The 24,209-nt window shown below is 38.3% G+C and overlaps 1 protein-coding gene across 2 annotated transcripts in view; it reads left to right on the top strand.

The window, feature by feature from the left end:
- Positions 1 to 24,209, top strand: part of micu3a (mitochondrial calcium uptake family, member 3a) — a 37,994-nt gene that overhangs the window by 2,972 nt on the left and 10,813 nt on the right. For both annotated transcript variants that reach the window (XM_051945280.1, XM_051945281.1), the window contains exons 2-8: positions 4,651 to 4,798; positions 6,038 to 6,069; positions 6,603 to 6,681; positions 13,206 to 13,253; positions 14,278 to 14,360; positions 15,677 to 15,748; positions 17,406 to 17,447. In XM_051945280.1, the coding sequence (XP_051801240.1) occupies positions 4,651 to 4,798; positions 6,038 to 6,069; positions 6,603 to 6,681; positions 13,206 to 13,253; positions 14,278 to 14,360; positions 15,677 to 15,748; positions 17,406 to 17,447 (504 nt within the window). The remainder of the gene's footprint in view (positions 1 to 4,650; positions 4,799 to 6,037; positions 6,070 to 6,602; positions 6,682 to 13,205; positions 13,254 to 14,277; positions 14,361 to 15,676; positions 15,749 to 17,405; positions 17,448 to 24,209) is intronic.

The raw sequence follows: 24,209 nt of genomic DNA, 5'->3' as shown, positions 1-24,209 counted from the left end.
AAACATTATTTTAGATGTGTTTTCTAACATTTATGTTGAAGTTAAAGTCAGAGCAGCATGGACATTTGAGAATATAGTTAATCTTATACATAAACAGCAAGTTGGTATTGCTCAAAGTAACTTGTGAGGTACAATTTCCCCTTTGTACACTTCCCATTAGTTTTGTAATAACATAGCTGAAGTATGTAATAATTTAATTACCCTCTAAATTTGTTCACTTAAGCATATTTCTTGTATACATATTTTACAGATATTCAAACATACATTTTATTAAAAAGAATAGACATTGTTCTGAAGGGAGGCGTTTTTCCCTCGTTTCCCCTTCATGTCATGGTGCCAAGATTTTACTGAAATGAAAATCTCAGTCCTTCAAATACAGCTTAGCCACTTTTTGTATTGTTCAATCTAGTGACTGCACTCTAAAAATGTTTGTTACAACAAAACATTTAACACAACATTTTACAAGTACAAAAGTGCATATGTATTAGCATCAACACATTTCTAATGGACTAAATATTAAAGTACCCATTATGCAGCATGGGCCATTATAGAATGATATCTATTCTAATATTAGAGTGTAACTATTGATACATTCAGTTCAATTTAGTTTTGTTTATACAGGGCCAATTCACAACATAATTATCCCAATGCACTTCACATAGTAAGGTAAACCTTGTAATTTATATTGTAGACTAAAAAACAACAAAATCAAATGATTCCCTTGCAGAGAGTCGGAAGGAAAAACTCCTTTCTTAACATGAAGAAACCTCCAGCAGAACCAGGCTCAGGGAAGGCAGCCATCTGCCCAAACTGGTTGGGTGAGGGTGTGAGAATAAAGGGGAAAGACAATAGAATAGCAGATAGAATTCAGACATAGAACATAAGACAAAAATAAACACTGGGGAGACAAGCACTGAATCTTGACAGAAGAAGGTTGAGCCAGTTTAGGTAAGCTTGAACTACTTTATTTTGTTTTTGTGTTGGGGGTCATTGAGTGCTTAGCACTGGAGTTTCAGTTTCTCTCTGCAACAATAGGTGAGGGCAGCCATGGGTAATTCTTCAGCAGCCAAGGCCTCTGACTGCATAATTCAGGGATGTTTAGGGTTAATTAAGCCAGACCCACATTTAAGCTTTATTAAAAAGGAAAGTTCACTCCATAAACGTAAAGGAGGTGTCTGCCTCCTGAACCTAAATTGGGAGCTGGTTCCATATTGATGTGCAAGCATTATTTACTCAGATGAAGTTTGGAGTATTTTAACCACTAATTGAAGGCTGAATAGCCTAATCTACAATGATGTATTGTCATTTCTTATTGATTAGATTTGTAATTTTAATCTGAAATAGTTAAAAACAAGAGCAGTCAAATAAATGCAGTGGATGTGTTGTATCCAATATTGCAAAATGTAGAGGGATAGAAGTATAACTCAGTATAACACAGACATATTTAAATAAACTAAAAGTACCTTAAAATTGTACAAAACTTATGCAAATGTAAATAGTTACTGTCCATCACTAGTTTTAAAATCAACTAAACAACCCTATTTGGAATTATTCCATGTGGTTCCATAATGATTTGGGTGACATTGGAAGGGAGTGTATCGGTATACAATTTTTTTTTAAAAAGAAGCAATTTCTGAGCTTTCTCATGTGATATAGCACTGATACAGGCATCTGATATAGTTTTTGCTTTGGATGACATTCAGATCTGGCTTTGCACTAATCTTATGGTGCTTTGTGGTGCTGATTTGAATGGCCAAGCAAAATAGTTGTACTGCTGGAACTGGAACAGAGATGTTGGAATTACATCAAATATTCTGTAACTGTTTGGCTCCACAAAATATACAAAGCTGATTAAATGTGTATCAGGTAGGGATGTGCGGATTAGTCGTTTAATCGTTTAACCGCCTACTCATTTATTAAACGTTTAGTATTTTACTAGTCGGTTAAACGCTAGTGCCCGTCCCCCCGCCCGGGCGCCGCCATGCAGCTCTACGCTCGGGCGTGTGCCGCATGCTCGTCCTGTCTGGGCTACCTGGTTGATCCTGCCACTAGCATATGCTTGTCTCTTTTTTCAACCCCCGCTATCCCCCTCATTAGCGGTGTTTTGACCACTCCAGCTACACCCACCACGTCCCTTCCTGCCACCCCAAAGCAAAGCATCGGCTCCAGTATGTGCCGCTCGTGGACTGTCATGGCGCACCTACCCGCTGCTGTTACGCACAGACGCAGCGGCACTTTCTGTCTCAGTGGACGACTGAACATCTTCATCAGAGGGTGAATATTCCTCTTCAGAATATGAGTAAGCCATTACTTGACAAAGTACTTTGTCAGTGTTGACCAGACCTCTCGGTATGGTGAGTTTTCTTGCTCTAAAATGTGCCGTCTTGCGCTCTGATACGCTCCGACGGTGATTCTCGTCTCCTCGTTTTTCAAACTCTGTAAACTCCAAAACTTTGAATGAAAACATGCCCACAACTGATGCTCAGATTGAAGTTCCAGATGTCCGCCATCTCCTGGTGTACAGTACATGAGGCACACGAGGCCGTATATTTGAAGCTATGGCTTGTTATGTTCAGCAATGTTGCTTGTTGCAGTATTGCGACTTTGGCGCTTAAAGGGTTAAATTGCAAGTTTTCCGAACCGACTAGTCGCCAATAAAATTAGCGACTAGTCGGTTGGGAAATTAGTTGAAATTCCCATCCCTAGTATCAGGTATACTGTATACTGATTTTTTCTTTGTAGCTATGCTGAAGTGAACTGAGCCTAGTTGCTCATTCGAGAGTTATAAACCGATTTAAAACCAGTGAAATATATGCAGGTGGCAAATGGAAATTTATATCTTCTCAGCAGGGCAGGGTGGTCTGTTTGCACACTGTGATGAAGAAGGAATAGTCAGTTTAGAGCTGCCAAGAAGCATTCTTAAAAACAACATTTAGGTAACAAGAACACCATATAACCATGAAAAAACAGTGGGTCAGCTCAGACTCCAGGGATCTGTATTTGGGTTAGTTGCTTGTAAGAGCATCTGGCTATGAGGAACAGACTTCAAAGGGGCCCAGAAGCATGAGGTGGACACGATGAGACTGAGCTAATTATGTCTCAAGTGACATTATTCCAGGCAGATTTTTTGTATAGTTCTGTCTGTAGTCACTAAAGGTCATACCACATTTTTATATATATGCAGTATTACTCCCCATCATCTACTAACTGGGTTTCCCCTATAAGAGGTCAGTTAAAGCAACAGAGAAAACTGCTGCTTCCTTGCTGGAAGTGCAGGATCAAGAAAGCGTGCCGACAAACAGTGTCAGCAATTTCTGACACCTCAGATTTAAGAACTGGTTTATGTATGCTTGGACATTATCTGGCTGGATGGTACTGTAATTTAACTGAACTAAGATACTTAAACTTGATGTCAGGAAGGAACACAGGAGACTTTAAAGACAGTTTATCTGAGAAAACCCAGGAGAGCTGCAGCTGTGAAGGGAAAATACTAGGCTGCCTAAGGGGAAAACACCTGGAGCATCTGCTGTGCAGTCAAGAAAACCAGAAAAGGCAGATACACAAGAACACAGTGAGCCACACTGAATGTACATTCTAATCACTGGCTTTCATTATTTTTTGAAAGAAGCCTGTGTTGCTTTTTACATCATGTCGTACAGAATGGCATGTGACCCTAGCTGCCTTTGGAGAACTTTACAAACTTCATTCATTAGCGAGAGTCAAAGCCACGGGTGTCTGAGCTCTTACACTTGATTACAGTGCATTCCCATGAAGCCAGGCACTCATCTCCTATTCATGCCTTCAAAAGCCCCCTCGGTGAAGGAGGCATCAAAGCTTTATGAATGAATCTGTATTCTCATTAGCATGTTAGCTGAGCTGAGCAGGAACCTCTGTGTGCTGGGGCCTGCAGCCAAGCAGTTTTAAATTTGGAAACCTCTCTGCTAATTGCACAACTTCATGCAGCACAGCCTTTTGGGCCAGCAGCTCATCTACACTGCAGCTAATCAAGTTGAAGCCCTGGCTCCTTACAGAGAGAGAGAGAGAGAGAGAGAGATGCTAATCAAGTAGAAAGTAGTGACAAAGTATTTGTGTGTGTGTGTATGTGTTCGTGTATGCCCCCACTCTCCTGTTATTGCACTGCGCCAGAGGTGCCGACTCTATTTATAATCTCAGAGAGCTAAATGGAGAGAGTTGATGCCAAGAATAGATTGATCTCCTCATTATAGAGGTTCAAAAGCAGTGAGGAGTCACACATTGTTTATATTCTGCTGCCTGTGTGAAAGATGTAGAGCTCTGTGTGCACAAATAGCTATCACATCTGTAGAAGATGCATTAAACCTATGAGCTCCCTGGTAAATTACATACCTATCATTGCATGTGTGTTGTAGGTTTTCTGCTTCAAATGTTAAATTTGATGGTCAAATAGTCAAAATAGTTTTGTGACATATAGCTCAGGTGACAGGTCTGACATTACTAAATGTGATCCTCCCAATATCAGCAGTGTAAAATTTGTAATTGTAATAATCAGGAGGCAAGAAATTTGGTTTGACTTTTGCTCTCAGCCAGACTAATGGCCTGTTCTACCAGCCATTAGCACTGAGCTCTAAGTAACAGTATATTTTATTTCAATTTTTCGATTTTTGTCTGCAGGCACGTCCATTTGATTTTGAGGATGGAGACGTGTACATGTCTTCCCATGAGCATCGCTTCCGCATGTTCAGCTCTGTGGAGTATGAAGGACAGCTGTACATGACCCCGCAGAATTTCATCGAGTCTGTTACCATGAGTGAACCAAGAAGTACGTATCAGTCACAGAAATTAGCTTTTGCATTTGAGTCCAAAACTCTGTGCCTTCCGCTTGAAAACAAAAGGGATAAAATGAATAGGCTTTGTATCCATATATGAATCCCACCTGCCCAGAGTGTATTATTGTTGGGGCTTTTATATTGTGTATAGGATGTATTTGGTTTTACTTTGATTTGAAAAATAGTCTGTTAGTCAATATCTCAATGCTGTTTTCAAATATATGTAAGTATGTAGGCATTTGTGTCATTTTCAACTTCATTGATATGTAGCTTTTAACTGAATTATACGCCATAGATTGGAATACATTTGCTTCTATGTGCTTATGCACATGGTTTCTACATTTGGATTAGAAATTAGTTTGCTAACCAACTGAACTTGATGTGCTTTAAGTTTATTTGTCTTCACCTCTTATCTACATTTGATTTCCTAGCAAGGACAGCATTGCCTGGTGTATGATTTTTTTTTTTGCCATGTCTTTAAACACCTTCAAATTCTGGGTTTAAACACATCTTTGCAGTTTCTGTCAGCCTGCTGCCAGTCGTAACAGATTAGTCCTGGCCAGCCAGCCTCAAAGCAGATGGTTTTACAGCTATTGTTTAGTCTGAGGTTAATGTTAGTCAGACATACACACACAGACACACGCATTCCATTTGTTCTCATGTACACTTTCTCTTACCCAGTAAGTATCTAAACTGGACAATCAGCTTAAATTTTTCCTGTTTGGCCTCTAGTTTTGAAATGCCATCTCAAATTAAGGTTGTCATAAACAAAAAAAAATAAAACTATTTTTTCTTCAGTGGGAATATGATTGAATTGCGTGCAAACTGTGCACCTGTATGTGTGTGTTTACATCTAACCTTGGCTCACTGACATATGATACGGCCGTACATACCCTTTTGGCAGCCGACATCCTCTAATGCCCCCTTTGAAGTTGAATTAGATGAACTTTGTTGTATTAAACAGAACAAAAGTAGTATGTGCTTTTACGGGGACATTCCACATACTACAAAGACAAGCACAGGGCACTTTAGACGGTACAAATGGGCCTGTGATGATGACAGTGTATATACAGTGAGCGTGTCTGTGTGTGCGTGCGTGTGTGTGTTGTGACTGTACCCGGCACATTAAGACCCATTTCTAGATCATACAGATGATACTGATTGAGCCCACCCAAACTCTCTTCTCCTCTTTCCCTCCTTCTTCTCTCCTCTTTTGTCTCGTTGCCTGGCAGACAAGAGGCCCTGGAGGTCCCTGACCAAACAGGTGGGAGACACACTAAATCCTTCTTTCTGCTGCTCCTGCTTGTTGCAGTCAGACATCTGTTGCATGTTACATCTGTTGCAGGTTTTGTAAACATTGCAAAGATTAAATCTTGCTTTTCTAGTATTCTTGAGAAGTTTCTCCATGAAAACGTGAACATTATGCAATGTGCATATGTTCCAGGTCATTATAACTATACAGAACAAGCAAGTAATGGGATAATTTCCATTCACACTGGATGCTGTGCCAGGCCTGTCGTCTTTATTGTATTAGCGGACCAATCCTGAATGAGCGTGATAAAAATGCTGTTACCATATTTAACATGTTGACTGATTTTAAAATAATATATCAAGCAGAAAACATCTATCCTGAGTTTGTCGCCCTCTTATGTACATCCAAATTGCTGTTAGATTAGTCTGCACGAGTCAGTCCAGGTGTGATGCATGGAGGCTCAAGGAAGTGTCTTGACCACTTTACTTTTTGAACATTTTTGTGCATTATCATGTTGATTGTGTGCTTTTGTACTTTTGTGTCAGGAGCTAGAGAAAATCCTGACTGACACTCCCCCAGTATGGAGGGGATCCTCCAAACTGTTCCGCAACCTGAGAGAACGAGGTCAGAAGGCGCACGTACACGCACGCACGCACGCACGCACGCACGCACGCACGCCCACACACACACACACACACACACACACACACACACACACACACACACACACACACACACACACACACACACACACACACACACACACACACACACACAATTAATTAAAGGAAAGCCAGAACTCTTTACCTTATGTGATAAAGCTGTTCTATCCTGATGGGAGTAGTCTCTGCCACGATGACTTCTTGTCCACACAGCACAGAGAGGTCACTGAATGGCTTGATGAGTATGAAAGTGATGTGAATCATATGCTGTGGCCATTGCAGTAACCAGATCTCAACCCAGTTGACCATCTATGGGAGATTTTGAACCAACCTGATAGACATTGCTCTCCGCCACCATCATTGTCGTAAAAATACCAAACTAGGCAATATCTTTTGGAATGATGATGTTGATACCTCCGGTAATAAAGCTCCAGAGACTGTTCAGACAGCATGTAATGGTCCATCACCTTACTAAGACATTTTATGTTCGTTTTCCCTTTAATTTGTCATCTGTCTGTAAAGAATTCCATTGTTCATTATAATGAGGATATATGCATGTATAATATTTAATTTTATTAAAGTTTTAGAAATTTTAAAAGATATTTGCAGTTTTTCAGTTCTGTGCTTGCGTTTACCAGAGCTTACCTTTTAATGTATGATAAAATAGTATTTGTGAGTTTTTGTGTCACTGTAGGTGTCTCTAATCCGAGGTTGGTGCCATGCTGTTCCTACTTACAGCCAAGCAACCTGCTGACAAATAATAAACCTCCTCTCCTCTCCTCTCCTCTCCTCTCCTCTCCTCTCCTCTCCTCTCCTCTCCTCTCCTCTCCTCTCCTCTCCTCTCCTCTCCTCTCCTCTCCTCTCCTCTCCTCTCCTCTCCTCTCCACATTTGGGAACAGCACAAATTATACAGCAACGACAGAAAGAGGAGCTCATCCTAATTAAGCATTTGCTTTAGGAGTATGTAACAGAGGAATCACACAGTCTGAGACTGATTCCCTATAGTGATAATTACGCATACACACGCGTACACACACACTGGGAGATGCTAAATATAACTCACTGTGCGTGATGCATCCCCTCTCTTCCTCTACCCTAATGACAGAAGTATGTTCGTCAGCTTGTAACTTATGTGTATGCTTGATTTAGTCTGTAGGGACCAGTATCCAGTAGGATGGCTTTCTCCGTTTTTTTATTCACCAGTACAACAAAAAATGAGGAGAATAAGAAAAAGACATAATGAGTGAGGGAGGGTAAAGAAAAGTAGAGAAATTTAAGAAATTAATGGAGTTCATAGGACTGAATATAAAAGTCAAACATGAAGACTAGAGAGAGAAATGAAAAAGGGAAAAGTGGAAAGAGAGAAAGTTTTTAAACCTGTCCCAATAAGAGGAAGACATGGCACTTTATTTATACTTATTTCACTTGAACTATACCGTGCATGCCTATTGATGTTGCTGTTGGAACATTGCCAAGACCACACACACGCGCACACACACCTACACACACACACACACACACACACACACACACATACTGTGTTTTTCTATCATTGTGGGGACATACCATTGACTCCCATTCATATCTAACCCCTAACCCTTACCCTAACCTTAACCCAGACCAAAACAATGCCTAACCCTAAAGAAACGTTTTTGCACTTTTACTTTTTTCAGTAACAACAACATGGCCAAGAAAACACTGTATAAACTTGTGGGGACCAAAATGAGGTCCCCACAAGTGACATTGTTTTCGGTTTTCCTACAGTTGTGGGGACATTTGGTCCCCACAAGTATAGCCAGCACCTGACCACACACACACACACACACAGACGCTCACGTTTTTTACCACTATGTTTTCTCATTTGTTTTAATTACCTCTAATCCATTTGTTTGTGCATTCACATGACATGTATGTAATTTAGCTTTCTTGCAATGCCACCCTTTGTGCCAGTTCAGTGTGTGTGCATATGTGTGCATATGTGTGCGTGTGTGTACGCGCGCGTGCATGTGTGAGTCTGTGTGTGTATGTTTCTGTGTGCGCACACATGTGCGCAGTGTCTGGACATTCAATCTTCTTCATGCCATGATGAGCAAGGACAGTTCAAATCTTTGGAAAGGCTTCGGATTTCTGAGAAAGACAGAGCTATGTGTCAGACAATGGAATGCATCGCGTTGTCTGAACACTGTTCTCTGTTTGTGTGCTGGGTTGTACAATTTGCCAGTACTCGTTGTCTTGTCAGTGATTTACACAGTAACTTTGCACAATAATTTTATTAACTTGCTTTTGAAACACTGAATGGATTCTGCACAGTGATGAGTTTATGTTGAGGTGATTATTAGTGCGTCATTCCTGGCTAGACATTTACATGACAGACATTTCCAGCTCAGAGTTAATGTAAATCCATGTTGTCAGCTGTCAGATATGTATGAGGGGCCGTACAAGACTTAATTCATTCTCGTCCTCTCACACACATATATTTTCTCTCATACTCACATACATTCTCCTGTGACACACATACATTCTCCTTTCACATACATACATTCTCCTTTCACACACATATATTTTCACTCTCTCACACGCATACATTCTCCTCTCACACACATACATTCTCCTTTCACACACATACATTCTTCTTTCACATACATGTATTTTAATATTCACGCACACACACATTCTGCTTTCACATACATACATTTTCACTCATGCACACACATACATTCTCCTCTCACATGCATATATTGTCACACTTGCACGTACATACATTCTCCTTTCACATTCATGCATTCTCCGAAATAAATAGACATATATGTATATGTACAAAGAAAATATATGCATGAAAGAGAAGAATGTATGTATGTAAGAGGAGAATGTAGGTGTGTGAGAGGAGAATGTATGTATGTGCGAGAGAGAATAGTGGAAAAGGAAGTAAGTATAGTGGAAAAGGAAGTCCATCGTTTTTTGCGCTGTGATTGGCTGAAAAGCTCAAGTGGGCGGTGATGTTCAGGTAACGGTTACCATGGCAGGTGGAGAAGAGTCCCGAGCGCTTCTGCAAGCCATTGGGGTTTTAAGAAACATTTTGTCATGGTTGATGCTACAGGTACGGACCGTATTACCAAGCCGGCTCATTAATATTTATGTCGTCGGATTACCAGCCAATCACAAAGCGCGTTCATCAGCCGACTCATTAATATTCATGTCCGTCTCATTAATATTTATGATAAGGTAAAGTGCCGTATCCGTAGGCCACAGGCAACAGGTACGGGTCCGTATCTGTCGACACTACGTTTTGTCATCCCCAGAAACGGTCACATATTATCGTCATCGCTTGAGCAGCAGGCTTTTCCACTATACTTACTTCCTTTTCCACTATTCTCTCTCGCCAACACGGTCTCACGGGGATTCGTGAAACTGTCACGTCAGTTTTTGTTTCGGTTTCGTGCGCACCAACACGATGTCGTCATGTTTTTCGTGCCGCTCACCACGAGCGAAACCCACTGTGGTAATCACATCTGAAAGTGGTTTATACCGGCGGATTCATGACGATCTAAGCTGTCCATCGGCGTTTGCGGCCGCCGCTGCGGCCGCCACTGCGGCCGCCTAACATTCTTTAAATTCCTATGCAAATTCGGCGGATTCATGACGATCTAAGCTGCGGCCGCCGGACATCTGAAAGTGGTTTATACCGGTGGATTCATGACGATCTAAGCTGTCCATCGGCGTTTGCGGCCGCCGCTGCGGCCGCCGGACATTCTTTAAATTCCTATGCAAATTCGGCGGATTCATGACGATTTAAGCTGTCCATCGGCGTTTGCGGCCGCTGTTGCGGCCGCTGCCGTGGCCGGATGTCTGGCGGCCGCAATGGCGGCCGCAAACGCCGATGGACAGCTTAAATCGTCATGAATCCGCCGAATTTGCATAGGAATTTAAAGAATGTCCGGCGGCCGCAGCGGCGGCCGCAAACGCCGATGGACAGCTTAGATCGTCATGAATCCACCGGTATAAACCACTTTCAGATGTCATTACCACAGCGGGTTTCGCTCGTGGTGAGCGGCACGAAAAACATGACGACATCGTGTTGGTGCGCACGAAACCGAAACAAAAACTGACGTGACAGTTTCACGAATCCCCGTGAGACCGGGCTGCTCTCGCACATACATACATTCTCCTCTCACACACCTACATTCTCCTCTTACATACATACATTCTTCTCTTTCATGCATATATTTTCTTTGTACATATACATATATGTCTATTTATTTCGGAGAATGCATGAATGTGAAAGGAGAATGTATGTACGTGCAAGTGTGACAATATATGCATGTGAGAGGAGAATGTATGTGTGTGCATGAGTGAAAATGTATGTATGTGAAAGCAGAATGTGTGTGTGCGTGAATATTAAAATATATGTATGTGAAAGAAGAATGTATGTGTGTGCAAGGAAAATATATGTGTGTGAGAGGAGAATGTATGTGTGTGAGAGGAGAATGTATGCGTGTGAGAGAGTGAAAATATATGTGTGTGAAAGGAGAATGTATGTGTGTCACAGGAGAATGTATGTGAGTATGAGAGAAAATATATGTGTGTGAGAGGACGAGAATGAATTAAGTCTTGTACGGCCCCTCATAGATATGTCAACTGTGTGAGTGTAGCTCATGTTTTATCCTGTAACTTTTGATAAATTTGTTATTGATTAACAGAAAAGTCCAATATCTAAGTGTTACCAAGACCATACAATATCACAGTGTTGCTGTTTTTAAATGCAACTATGCTATAGGTGCTTATGCAGATTGACAAATGACATTTTTCCTGTGTAATGATTTTGTTACAATTCTTGTAATGACATAGTAATGTTTTTTATATGTACTTATGATTAAGTGCGAAAATTTTCCCCAGCAGACCTGCATGGGTTTCGACAAACCCACCATTTAGATCTCTTATAGGACTTTTGGTTTCATAAAATTGCCTTCTTAAAATTGGGATATTTTTTATCAAAATCACTGAATTTAAAAAATTTGAATCCATTAATAATTCAGTTGTGATCAACAGTCGTGACAAAAATTGTGGGACTTTTTGGTCAAATTGGGCTGAACTGCAGGCTGTGTTTACACGCTACCGAGGGAGACAAGTATGGAGACCAAATTTTAGCGTATATAGTAAAACATAAACTGTATGTAGAGTCACCGTTTTCCACGCAGTTTTGGTAACAGTTGTGGCCTCCAGGCTTTGTCATTTTTGTAAATTATACACCACAGAAATCCAACTTATTTCTTTTTGTTTGTATAACATTCTAACTTTACTGTCCTGAACGAAACAATATTTTTACCTTTTCTCTTAACTTCTAGCCGTGGTTGTGATGTTTCCATGGAGGTGCATTGCTTTATATTGCACTGACAAATGTAGAAATGAGTAAAGATGAGACAAAAAAAACAAAAAACTGCTTGGGATTCAGAGAGTTAACAGTGAGACTTTTAGTGACTCCTGGTCATAATGCATTGCTCCATTTCTAAAAGACTTCTTGTTTAAAATGTAAACTTTTGTGTAGGACATCTGATGTAAATAAGGATATATTTGATAATGCAAAAAAAAAAAATAGTAAAATGCAAAAAAATACACATATGAATAATATAATGCTTTAAAATAGCTTTAAATTAGAAAAGAATGTAAAAAATCACGAATTATAAATCAACACTGTTATTTTTTTAGGTAGATGTTGCTTTTGTGATGATTACTACCTGCAGATCAATATTAATCCCACCTTGTAATTCATTAGTATATCACTGAAAGTAAGGCAGTGTAAACATGCAGACTGCATTGTCGAAACCTTAGTCTATTCAGTGTGTATATTCTGGTCTTTGCAGAGCTCAGGCTACATGGGGAAAATAGAATTCAGTTCCAAACCAGCTCCTCTACACAAAGCAGCCAAGCATCAGCAAAACACAAGGCTCACACTGGCTCTAACTGGTGTCATGTTCGCCTTCACACACACTCATGCGTACATACACACAAATGGGAAAGCGGTCTCCCGTAACACTCAAGCAAGTCACCCTGAAATATCTGAGCGATCAGACAGAAAGCGAAAAAAGAGGCAGTGAGCTTAGATGGGGCTACAAAGATTCCTAAATGTGCCAGAGGCAAGAAAGGATCACCTCCTAAAACATTTTTCACTTGCTTATCCAAACACAGACACATACACACGGACACACACGCACACACTCAGCTGGTGTCTTCACTTTGGACACTTTGGGTGTAGAAAAGGAAGCGGTGTGTGGCCAAATGGCTGTTGGCAGCTCAGCCTCGAGAAGACACATTTTAAGATGCTATCTTCATGAAAGGAAGGATTATGTGTGTTAGTGTGTGTGTGTCTGTGTGTGAGACTCAAGAGGCCCACAGTCTTTGAACATCTGTAAACATTGTGTGTGTATATATGTGTGTGTCTGTTGAATGTGACCTTTTCTTTAACTCTGTCTGTCTTGATCTCATTACTAGGCATCATCTCATACACAGAGTACTTGTTCCTGCTCTGCATCCTGACAAGTGAGTCAATGCAGTCGTTACACATCCTCCTTTAAATTTACCACATCTTTATTTTTTGTTTTATATCCAGTTGTGTTCTATTCTTATTTTAGGAGACCAATATTAGCTACAGCTAATCAAGGTTCAGTTTTGTGTCAATTCTGGTGGTTTTCCTCATTCTCTTGGGGTAAACTTATATGTAAGCAAGCATGAGAGGCGTGTTACGAGCCAGCAATTCACTGCCCTGAATATTTTCAAATTTGCCATTTAGAAAAAGAAAAGGTTTTGGATCAAATGTTGTTAAGTACATGTCGACATCAAATATGAATGCAGCCATTTACCAGGATATCATTAATCAGACAACTGGCAAGGGCTTATTCAATTTAATTAACAGTTGTTTAAAATTCAAAGGGCAACTCAGAGAAAAATAATGACCCAATTTGGTCTAATGTATGACCACTTTCAAAAACTGTAATTAGTTTAAATAATACTAAGTTTACTTGTATGCTGTCTTGCTTTGGCTTTCTCATGGTTAAGGAATGGCAAAATCAATCTGTAGCAAATATATTTGTTCTGCTATTGTTAAAATAAAGATGTTAAAATCTAGAAGACTTACTTAGGTTAACGGATATGGATTACCATCTATTCGTTAAGAAGAGCAGTTCATTGATTGTTTCAGTATTTCTGCAATTCATTGCTGTATGTAGATTTTAAAAAAATTATTACAAGCTTTATCTTTACTCATAAATTTCTTTACTGGTACAACCATAAAATATCGTACAGCTATGCAAGACCAGGCATGTAGAATTACTGATGTTAAAAACAAAGATGGAAAGTTGTGTTTGATAACTGAGAAAAGATATGCGCTATAGAAGAGTCAAAATGTGAACTGTAGCACACAATCCACACAGACTTATTCTCTCCCCCTTTCTCTCTCCAATCTATCCTATGTGACACTTCATTGGTTGCTATTTATGGATTTAAAATTGCCTTTACCAAACACATGCACACGCTCACCCTATGTGTTCTCCTCTCTGTTCACCAGAGCCTCACGCTGGCTTTAAGATTGCTTTCAATATGTTTGATGCAGACGGCAACCAGATGGTGGACAAGAGGGAGTTCTTGGTGGTGAGTCACTGATACCGAGAGAAAATCCATCTGAATTCACATGTTCGTATTAACATCACTTTTTCCTCAGATCACAACAAAGGAGTGTTGTACGGAGCATTACATATACTAACAGTCAGTGTGCAGGAACATCCCTTATTATTCCTTTTGAAAATTGCGTTATTATGAGTTTTTTTGGTTAAAAAATAAAAGTCTGTGAGCATCTAAGGGGCAGCACAGTTTGATATTTCATATTTTGAAATTGGGCTGCTATTAAAGGCTGTAACCTTGTAAATATTAGTAATGTTGAAACTGCTTTGTTGTGTCCAAATTTGATCTACAACCTCCAATACTTTGCAGCTCTTATGTTTGATATTCATGTATCTGATATATGTACTGTTGATATTATTTATACCAGCCTTTTATTTCCACTGCCTTAATCTGAAGATGCGTTTTTTTTTTTTTTCAAGTTTACAGCATTTGAAAAAGCTAATTTTGAGTGCACATATTCTTAAGGTGGCTTATTATAGCGCTGAGCAGTCAAACTAGCATTTCTTTAGGGATACACATGTGTTACCTTCCCTGCGGGATGCGAGCGACAGATTTTCAGCTGAAACACTGCTACAGGCAGGAAGGAATCAGAATCTCTGTGGAGGCTGGTGGGAGTGGGATGGCAACATCAGCAGGAGGGAGTAGTAATGGTTTAAAATCCTGTGGGAGCAGGCAGGTGTGGGATGGGAAAAAAAATTGTCACATTAGGAGCTTGGCAATGGATGCCAATTTTCTTGCTTCCCCAACAAATGACATAAGTAGTCAGATAAAGGGAATGTTTAACTAAAATAAAGTCAGTCACTGCTATGATTACAGCTCTTAAAATGCCCCTGAAGATGTTTTTAAATTGATTTCTGTTTTGATTTAGTACTTCAGGTAACAATTTCCTTTTTTAATTCGAACTAAAAATCTAATTAAGTGTACACTATATAAAAGAGTTAATCCGCTTCTGGATCAGTGCACTGAAAACAAAATACTAAACAACGACCACTCACCTGATACTGAGTGTAGTGCACCTGCAGTTTTCTGCTACACTGGATTCAGCATCGATTTGCCGTTTAATATCTGCGAACATAAATCAGCTCCACAGTTAAATTAGAAAACCAACACTCTTAATCATGTTGCCAGAATACAAGCATTTGAATCACATCACAGACCTGCATGAAAGAATGAATGACCTTGTGAACTCGGTGAATGTTTGTACATGTGAGCGTTTAAGCTTCTTACAGCGCTCCAGGTCTGGCTTTGAATTGCCAATGAGATCCTCGTCCTTTCTCTCATTATAGCTGCAGGAGATCTTCCGGAAGAAAAATGAGAAGAAAGGAAGGAAAGGAGACGCTGAGAAGTCAGCGCAGTTGGTAAGAAAATTGGCAACAGTGGATGAGGGTAAATGTGGTTTAGAGGATGGACGTTCTTTAACAGAGTCAAATTGCTGTTTAACCTTAGTACCGTCAGCAGTTAAACAAGCACAGATAATGTATACATGACTGTGGATTGCTGTAATCATCAGTGGGGTAAACTTGAGATACAACATTTCAAAACGTCATGGTTTTATTGTAGTCAATATAAAAGTAAAAAGTAAATATTACACTAAAGTTATTTCCCTATTAAATGCCATTTTATCACATCCATGAAAGTAAAGCGACACAACACCTCCTGCCAGTTTTCGAAGTGTTGTGTCAAACTGTACCTGTGGATGTTTTGAAAATGACACATCATCATCCCAGTTAATTGTCATCTGTACTTAAGCAGATGTGAAAGTTATCAAAATCTTTCATGGAGCTACTTTAAAGTGCATGCTGCCTCATAGAAGCAGTTTTTGACTATGTAGTATCTCCTGTGTTTTTACTGTGACAGTTCTCCCTACTGTGTACTTGTACTTGATACACTCTCAAAAAATGTGTCTTTCTCAGCACTTCTTTGATTCAAGATTAGAAACAACACTGCTCAGCTTGCTTTACAACACTGCTTGTGTCAGTTTCATGTTTTTGTCTATAACTGACTGCTTGATGAATGGTAAAGTGCACGTTTAATATTGGCTCAATATTGGCTTATCACAGGTGTCTTGGTTGTGGCGTGTGTGTTATCCTGTAGGTGCAGAGATATGCCAGTAGAGAAATAGATAGGATATATTTAAGGTAGTTAAAAAAACAGTGAAGCCATTACATAGTTTGCCCACCAGAGATTTTATTTTTCAACTGTGAAATGTGGTTATAACATATCTTGGTCACAGTTTCAAAATTCTAAGGGCCTCTTGCTTTTGTTGCCTATTTAGAGTCGATGTAGAAAAACGAATAAAATAGAAAATCTTTCAAACTCAATTTACTTGCACTGCAGCAAATATATTTGATCTGCTATTATACAAATACAGATGTTAAAATCTAGCAAACTTACTTAAAAATAATGAATATGAACTACTGTCTGTTAGTTAAAAGGAGCAATTCACTGTTCATTTCACTATTTCTGTAATTCATCTCTGTATGTTTGTTTATGTTATTTTTTTCTTGTAATCTTGATCTCTACTGCTATAAATGTGTTCTGCAGCTATGCAAGCTTTGTAACAAATTGGTGCTGACTTTTAAATGTTTATCAAGACCCACCAACATTTTAAAGTCATTATACTAACAACGATTAAAACAGTACAGTTAAATTTTACAGTAAAGTGGTAAAAGTTTGACATTTTGTTGCTCTGAGTGCTCGGTGTCTTACAGATTTATGTTTTTGGTAAGAAAATACTATCAGTGCCATTTACAGTCAATATAGGATAAATCTTAGAGAGGAAATATTACAGTTTCCCTCGCATGTGTCCTCTTACAAATCAGAAGTGCAGTGCACAGTGTTGTAATGCAAAGTGTGCATTCTAAAATGTAATCATAGATGAGTTGAAAATGACACGTCCTCTTTCCTTGCATGTACTAACATGTCTTTTACCTTCTCTCCTCCTCCTCGTCCTCCTCTCTGACTGCATGCTCTGTGCTCTTCTTTCTCTCCCTCATGTCTCTCTCTGTGTGTTAGAGTATGCAGCTGTATGGATATCAGGTTGCCCCCATGAACAGCGTATGTATCCAAAACCATAACGCCATAGTCTCCTCTTCTGCTCTTTCTTAGATTAAGTAAGACACTGATCAAAGGATGAACAGATGATCAGAGAAATCTGCTGTTTCTGTTTGCTGTATTGCTACTAACTATTTTTTTTTTTACAGTTTTGCTGGAAGACAAATCAGAATAGCAGACATGCATGCTGGTAAACTCAGGTTAAGCAGTCATACAAACATTTGATAATTTATTGAAGTACTTCTGAACAATTTCTTTGTTGATGCAGCATTACAGCATATGTGAAAAATTCGAAGTTTTTTTGAAATATGCTCGCTTACTTTCTTGTGAGAGTTTGGTGAAAGGACTGATATGATATAATATCTGTCCATTAAATATAAGGTCCCAAGAGCCTGTAATCTGGAGAACAACTAACTTCACTCTGTCCAAAGGTCTTGCAGGACCTTAAAATTTCTCCAATTAGTAGACTGTGCCTCATACATGTAATCTATACAAATACCAAAGTAACACCATGGTGTGTTTTTATTGGCTATTATGTACCAGAAAATTTCTTGACCAGTCCTTATGACTTTCTGGAGGCTTAAACACTTCCATGTCTTTTATGCTAAGCTAAACTAAGCGTTTAGCCTATTTTAAATGCTGATACACAAGAGTGGTAATGATCTTCCCATCTAACTCATGACAAGAATGAAATTAGACCTATTTTCCCAAACAATGAAATATTCACAGTTTGCCCACAAACAAATATTACTGCCTCATTTGAATCACAGTTGAAAGCCAGAGTCGAGATAAAGCAGTGACCGAGTAGGGAGGTATGAAGTGTAGGTTTCTATAACAGAAAGGATTTTTTTTTTTTACCAGCAGATTGCCAAAATAATACATTGCATGATCTAATAAAATTAAAAGAAAAAGATTAAACAAAATACCTTTATTTATTTGTAAAATGATGGTTTTAGTATTGTGTTTGGATTTTTTTCAGTTGGATTGTGAAAGTTCCGGTTGTCTTTAGTGGTGTAAATGAAGAGTTCATTTGCAAAAACAGATAACTCTGTTTGATAAATTTTCAGAAAACTATTTTTTTTATTGTTTACTTGAGATAATATCAATCAAACTGAAGTTGAGTGGATTTGACTCAGTAGAAAGTACATGACAAAATAGAGAAAAAATAAATTATTAGTGTTATTATTATAATTATCTCAAGTTAACAATAACAAAATGAGTTTTCTGAAAACGGAGTTACCTGTTTTTGCAAATGAACTCTTCAAATGTTAACTTTGAGGACAAAGTGGCCTGATACAGTTGGTATTGTTTTAAAGGACAGTATTTAATGTGCCTGTCATCCGTTTTTGTGTCCTGACCTGTTCTTTGAAAAAGCCTTAACCCTGCCTTAGTCCACCTGATCCTCCGTTGACAGTAAAAATGTACTCTGTAGGCTCCTTGAAAGGATACATGGAAAGAGAGAGAGAAAGACTGGAGACAGGGTGTCCATCTGTCAGGTCAGCTGATTGATCGAGAGATGATGGCGGGGGGTGGGATGAATGGACAGTGAAATGGTAGAAAAGGAGTAATAGATTTAAGAGGTCAGGAGAGATGAACTCTTACAAAAGAGAGTGATGTAATTTAGAACGACTTGGGACGCTCTAAAGATCTAAACACAATCAGACTCTGTCCATTTTAGACCGATTTAGAACACGTGCTGTTTGGGAGTATGATCCTGTTTGGGGGAGGTTTGTTAATACAAAGACAGAACAGGGGATTTTTTATGGAAGGAGGTCTCGGTTACAGACACAAAGTTCTTTGTGTTGTCTGAGCACAGTCACATTTCCATGATAAAGAAAGCAAATGGGTGCATTTGTCTGCTGAGCAGAAATACCAACTACAATTGCACAGAATTTTTTACTTATTACTCTTTCGTACTTATGACTTTCTTGATGAATTTTCTTTGGAAAAAAACATATTCAGACTTTGTTGATCATTTGTTCATTATATATAAGGCAGACAATAACTGATAAACCAAAATCAGCACAAACATATAGGAACAAGTGAAATTAGATACTTTTAATGCTCAATAACTTTACATTAAGCTGTAAATATTTTCCACTTTTAAGTTCTGATTGGCTCCCAATTTGCCTTGAGATATAATGATAATGAGCATAGATGTGTCATAGATAGTAACTCCAGTAGTAATCTAATCTCAAATCATGACATTTTTAACATTGTCTGTGAAATTGTAAATTGATGTATCAAATACTTTCCAAGATTTTTTTTTATTTTTGCAAAATTGGTTGTTGAACCACTTCTCATGATGCCATTAATTCTGAATCTTACAATATCTGTTAAGTAGATCTATGATTATGGGTGAAAAGGTTTAAAATATGGTAAAAAAATAAAATAAAATAAAAAAATGAAGACGTCAGGAAAAGTCCCATCTTTGAGCACACACTAGCAAAAAATTATAATGCACAAATCAACCAACTATATGTTCTGCATGTTACAATAATACAAAACGAGTTGAATACTTTTTATATATGAAATATTTGGTCAAAAAATGAAAAAGCAAGTTATTTTTGTTGAACTTTTATACCTGAGAGGTTTAATCACATTAACAAAAATATTGGTAGATAGCCTAATATCAGTAAAACAAAGTCTGTAATTTTAGCATAGTTTTCTAATACAGCTAAGAATGTATTTTACTTACTGGGTATTTTTTTTATTTTTGTGTATGCATAACACGCTTTGTAGCCATATACCTTGATTTGAAATGTAGTTTAATGTCATTTCTTTGTGAATTATCTCTACATTAGGTTATTAGGATGACATCAGCATAGTGTAACCATGAATAAATACATAGATCTGTTGGGATAGTGGGATTTTCCTACTGGGAAATTTTTATGCCTTTACATATATTTAATGATAATCAGATGTACTTTTGGTAGCAAGATTTAGTGTAAATGTATTCTCGGGATTATTTGGAAACTGTTTGATGGGATTTAAATGGAGTGTCATGTTCGACTCACCCTTAATCAGAAGTTCTTTTATCTTCGTTTCCAGTATTACAGGTTCAAAATCAATGGTATGAAGTTCAGGCTTTTATCTTTAATAGGTCCTAAGATATTGTTGTTAAAATAGGGCCTCAAATTTTAATGTGTGAACTGAAAGTGGTTCGACTGGCTTTTTAAAAAATATTATCTCAAAAATACTCAATATATCAATGTGCAATTAGACAGACACCATTTAAATCTAAATATCAATTGTTTATGATTTTGAAAAAGTTTCAAGCCAGTCAGAACTAATCGGGCGTAAGGCCTCTGACGAATTAAGAGGGAATAACCCAAATAATGTTTTTGATGAAGAGGACGTGTGCTGTCCAGTTACTGTTCGCTTCCAGCTACTAGTCTCTATTTGGACTATCAGCTTCCTTCTCTCTCTCTCTTTCTCTTTGTGTCTCTCTCTCCCTCTCACATGCACACACACACAAACACACACACACACATGCACAGTCCTTGTGCTGCCTGTCTTGTGATGGATAGCCGCATTGTCACTGTGAAGTTAAGAGTGGGGCAGGTCATGTTAAAATGGCTGCTGCTCTTTCTCCCTGAGAGAAAGACGAGGTGGGTGGTCAAGAGCTGAGCACTGTGGTTAGCTTTTATTAAGGTGGAATAGATAAGAGAACCAGCTGGTTAATACTGCAGATTTGTTAGAGATAAACCTGCTTGATCCTGCTACAGAATTTATATTTTTATTTTCGATATTTATCAGATATTATTGGTTTTATTCAAATTCGGTTCAAATTTTTGCTTTGCTGGCTCAGCGCAAAACAAAAGTAATGGAATTACAGCTTTATTGATTTAAATAACCTTACAGCAGCTTGGTGTTATGTTAAAAAGTACCACAGAAGAGGGTAGATATTGTATTTTCCTCTCTTTATATTCCATTCTTAAGTTAATTCATTTGCGGAGAAAGCAAGAGTTTCTGTGTATAGTTGACCCCTCCTCCCTTGATCATTGTCCTTTTTGATGCTAACTTTCTTTGTGCCTCCTGTCCAGGTATATCAATGTTGAATCAAAATTAAAATTAGGAAGTTTTGTTTTGATGACTGTGTCAGACAGTTACACCATTTATAGGAAATGCTTCTTATTACCTTTAGTCAGTTATTTGTTGTGTCTTCCTTGGCTGAGCAGAATGGATGGAGTTTCCCATGTCTGGGAAATTAATGAGTTCAGAATTACGTAAAGACGTATTTTTACTTAAGTGTGTTTTTGTATGTGACACAATTCATGGATATCCATATATGTTTGTACCATGTTTGACTTTAACTTCAGAAACATAAATTTACTGAATATGTTTGTGTATAATGACAACAAATAGAGTGAATATTGGAAGTTTACTTTCTGAAGTGGTTGAGTAGGAAGTGAACTGACCTTGGCCCTGCTTCACCACTCCTACAGGTGCTAAAAAAGACAGTCAGGAGTTTGTGGCACGGAGTTACTGGGACGTTTGAGGCGAAGTGCCAGTCAAGTCCTCTTTTCTGACCTGGCGGAGGTACACAGACCCAACTGTCCTCTGTCCCATCATCCCTCCATTTTTCATCTTTCATTCTTTCTTGTCTCTAATAGTTTCCAGTTATAACAGATCATCCAGTTACCCCATAGATTCATAGTAATACAACTGCATCAAGTTCAGCCAGAATGAGACCTGAAATGTTTAAAATAACTAAATCTTGACTTGACACACGAGTGTGCAGCCTTAGTCTAAGATCTTGGTCTATGAACGAAAAGATATTTTTTTAAAGATTCCTCTTTCACATTGTTCATGGCTTAACGAGAACAAAGAATAAGATGTTTGTCAGTGTGGACTTTCTGGAAAACGCTGGTCACCATCATTCTGGTTTGGCTTGATAATGATGATGTACATAGGTACTTAGTTCATAAATACCTCATTATCTCTCTGAGCATTCTTGTTTTTGTCCCATGCCATTCTGCTTTGCACCTGTTCCTTTCTGTAAGAATTTAGATTAGTTTCTATCTTTCAGTAGAATGTAGAAAGTCAGCCCGTTCCTTTTTCCACGTTAAATCATTTCTGTTTGGATGAGCTCTGAAATGTATCTCTCCTTATGTTACAATTTACTGTGGGAAAATCTTGCTTTCTTTCCTTGACGCACTATAAATTTGGTTAAAATAATCTGAGCTTCCTCCAAATGTTTGAAGTTTGTTTTCATCCCAACAAATTTATTTTTGTCAGTCATTTATTCCTGATGAACAAATATAATGATCATTGTTTCTTTATATTTGTTCCTTCTGATTATCAATGAAAAGAATTTTACCCTTTGTTTTGGTTCAGTGTGTTGGTGTGACAGTACAAATCCATTTATGATTAATGACAGATTTGATGCCCGTATTCTATTAACCTGTTCTGTTTCTCACCTGCCTTCTGTCATTTGTTCTCTTCATTCTGCTTTGTATGTGTATCTGTGCCTTGTTATCTGTGCCGTGTTGTGGCTAATGTTGTAGCTTTGGTGTCAGCTCGTTCTCACTTTACACCAAAATTGTTTAATAATGCAGATATAATGATAAGAAGGTTCACTGCAGAGCACATACAAAAAGACTGATCATTATAGCACCGCATGGTCATCTTGAATCACACAGATTTCATGAATAAGTTTGAACTCAGTAGTTTACTTTTAAATTGTAATTTACAAGAATGTAAACCAAAATAATGCTGAAAGTCAAATATATCACTCACCTCCAGACATTTATACCTTCAAACAACCCTCAGTAGTTTCTATTTTCCATGATTAGACATTTTACGTGTGAGTTATTCAAGTAATTTTGAACAGAATCAATTGCAAAACAAGGCTAAGAGTTTAAAATGTGCTAATTAACTATTACATTAACTATACCACTTTTAAGCTTAGGTTTGGTTGAGTTTCCTGATAGAATGGCTTTTCACAGTTTAGAAATTGAACTGAAAAAAGTTGAAAATCTGACAATTCTTTATGTTTTTACAGTTTTTAGCACTGTTGATTTTTTTTCATTTTTATTTTGCCAGCTTTTCATGATATCATTCCGTTCACACCTGCGGGTGGATTTTGGAGTCCAGAGGGTTCAAAACAAACTGACAAACAGGAATAAAATCAAAACACTTTTGCACTTAAGGGAGCTGTCTGCAAAATGTGACATTTTGGCAAATTGTGTCCCTTAGAAACATCATAGTCATGTCTGCCTTTTTACCGGTCTCTTCATTCGTAACTCAAGTTGTCTCTGACAATACAAGGTGAAGGTGAACACTGCTAATGATTAATAACAGCTAACACAGTGCTAACAGGGTAGCTGACTAATGACAGGCTGTGTGCTGTGGTGGCAGCGGAAACTGAGGTTGAGGTAATGACAGTGGAGCATAATGGGTCTGACCTTGTATTTACACCGAGCAGCCTTTCATTTGCAGGGATGCAAGACAGATAAACCAGACAAATCAGACAGATGGGCGAGAGCAGCAAGGGAAAAGAAGAGGAATATCAAAATTGTGTGGGATTAGAAACTATTTAAGATTAAATTAATTGCACAAAAATGTGACAGAAAAACACAACACATAAACAGAAAAAGGTGTGAATTGAAGTGTTGTAACAAGCATATAAGCACACTTGATCAGATAAGTAAAAAACCTGAGAGTGAAGACAAAAAAACCTAGATAAAATCAGAGTCAACAAACAGGTGAGAGAGGACAAAAGAGGATGACACAGGTCAGCAGACAGAAGAAATGTTGAGG

Source organism: Acanthochromis polyacanthus, chromosome 3 (genome assembly GCF_021347895.1).
Source record: "Acanthochromis polyacanthus isolate Apoly-LR-REF ecotype Palm Island chromosome 3, KAUST_Apoly_ChrSc, whole genome shotgun sequence".
Taxonomy (NCBI): Eukaryota; Metazoa; Chordata; class Actinopteri; family Pomacentridae; genus Acanthochromis; species Acanthochromis polyacanthus.
The sequence above is the reverse complement of the archived record's forward strand: the minus strand, read 5'-3'. Positions and strand labels throughout refer to the sequence as shown.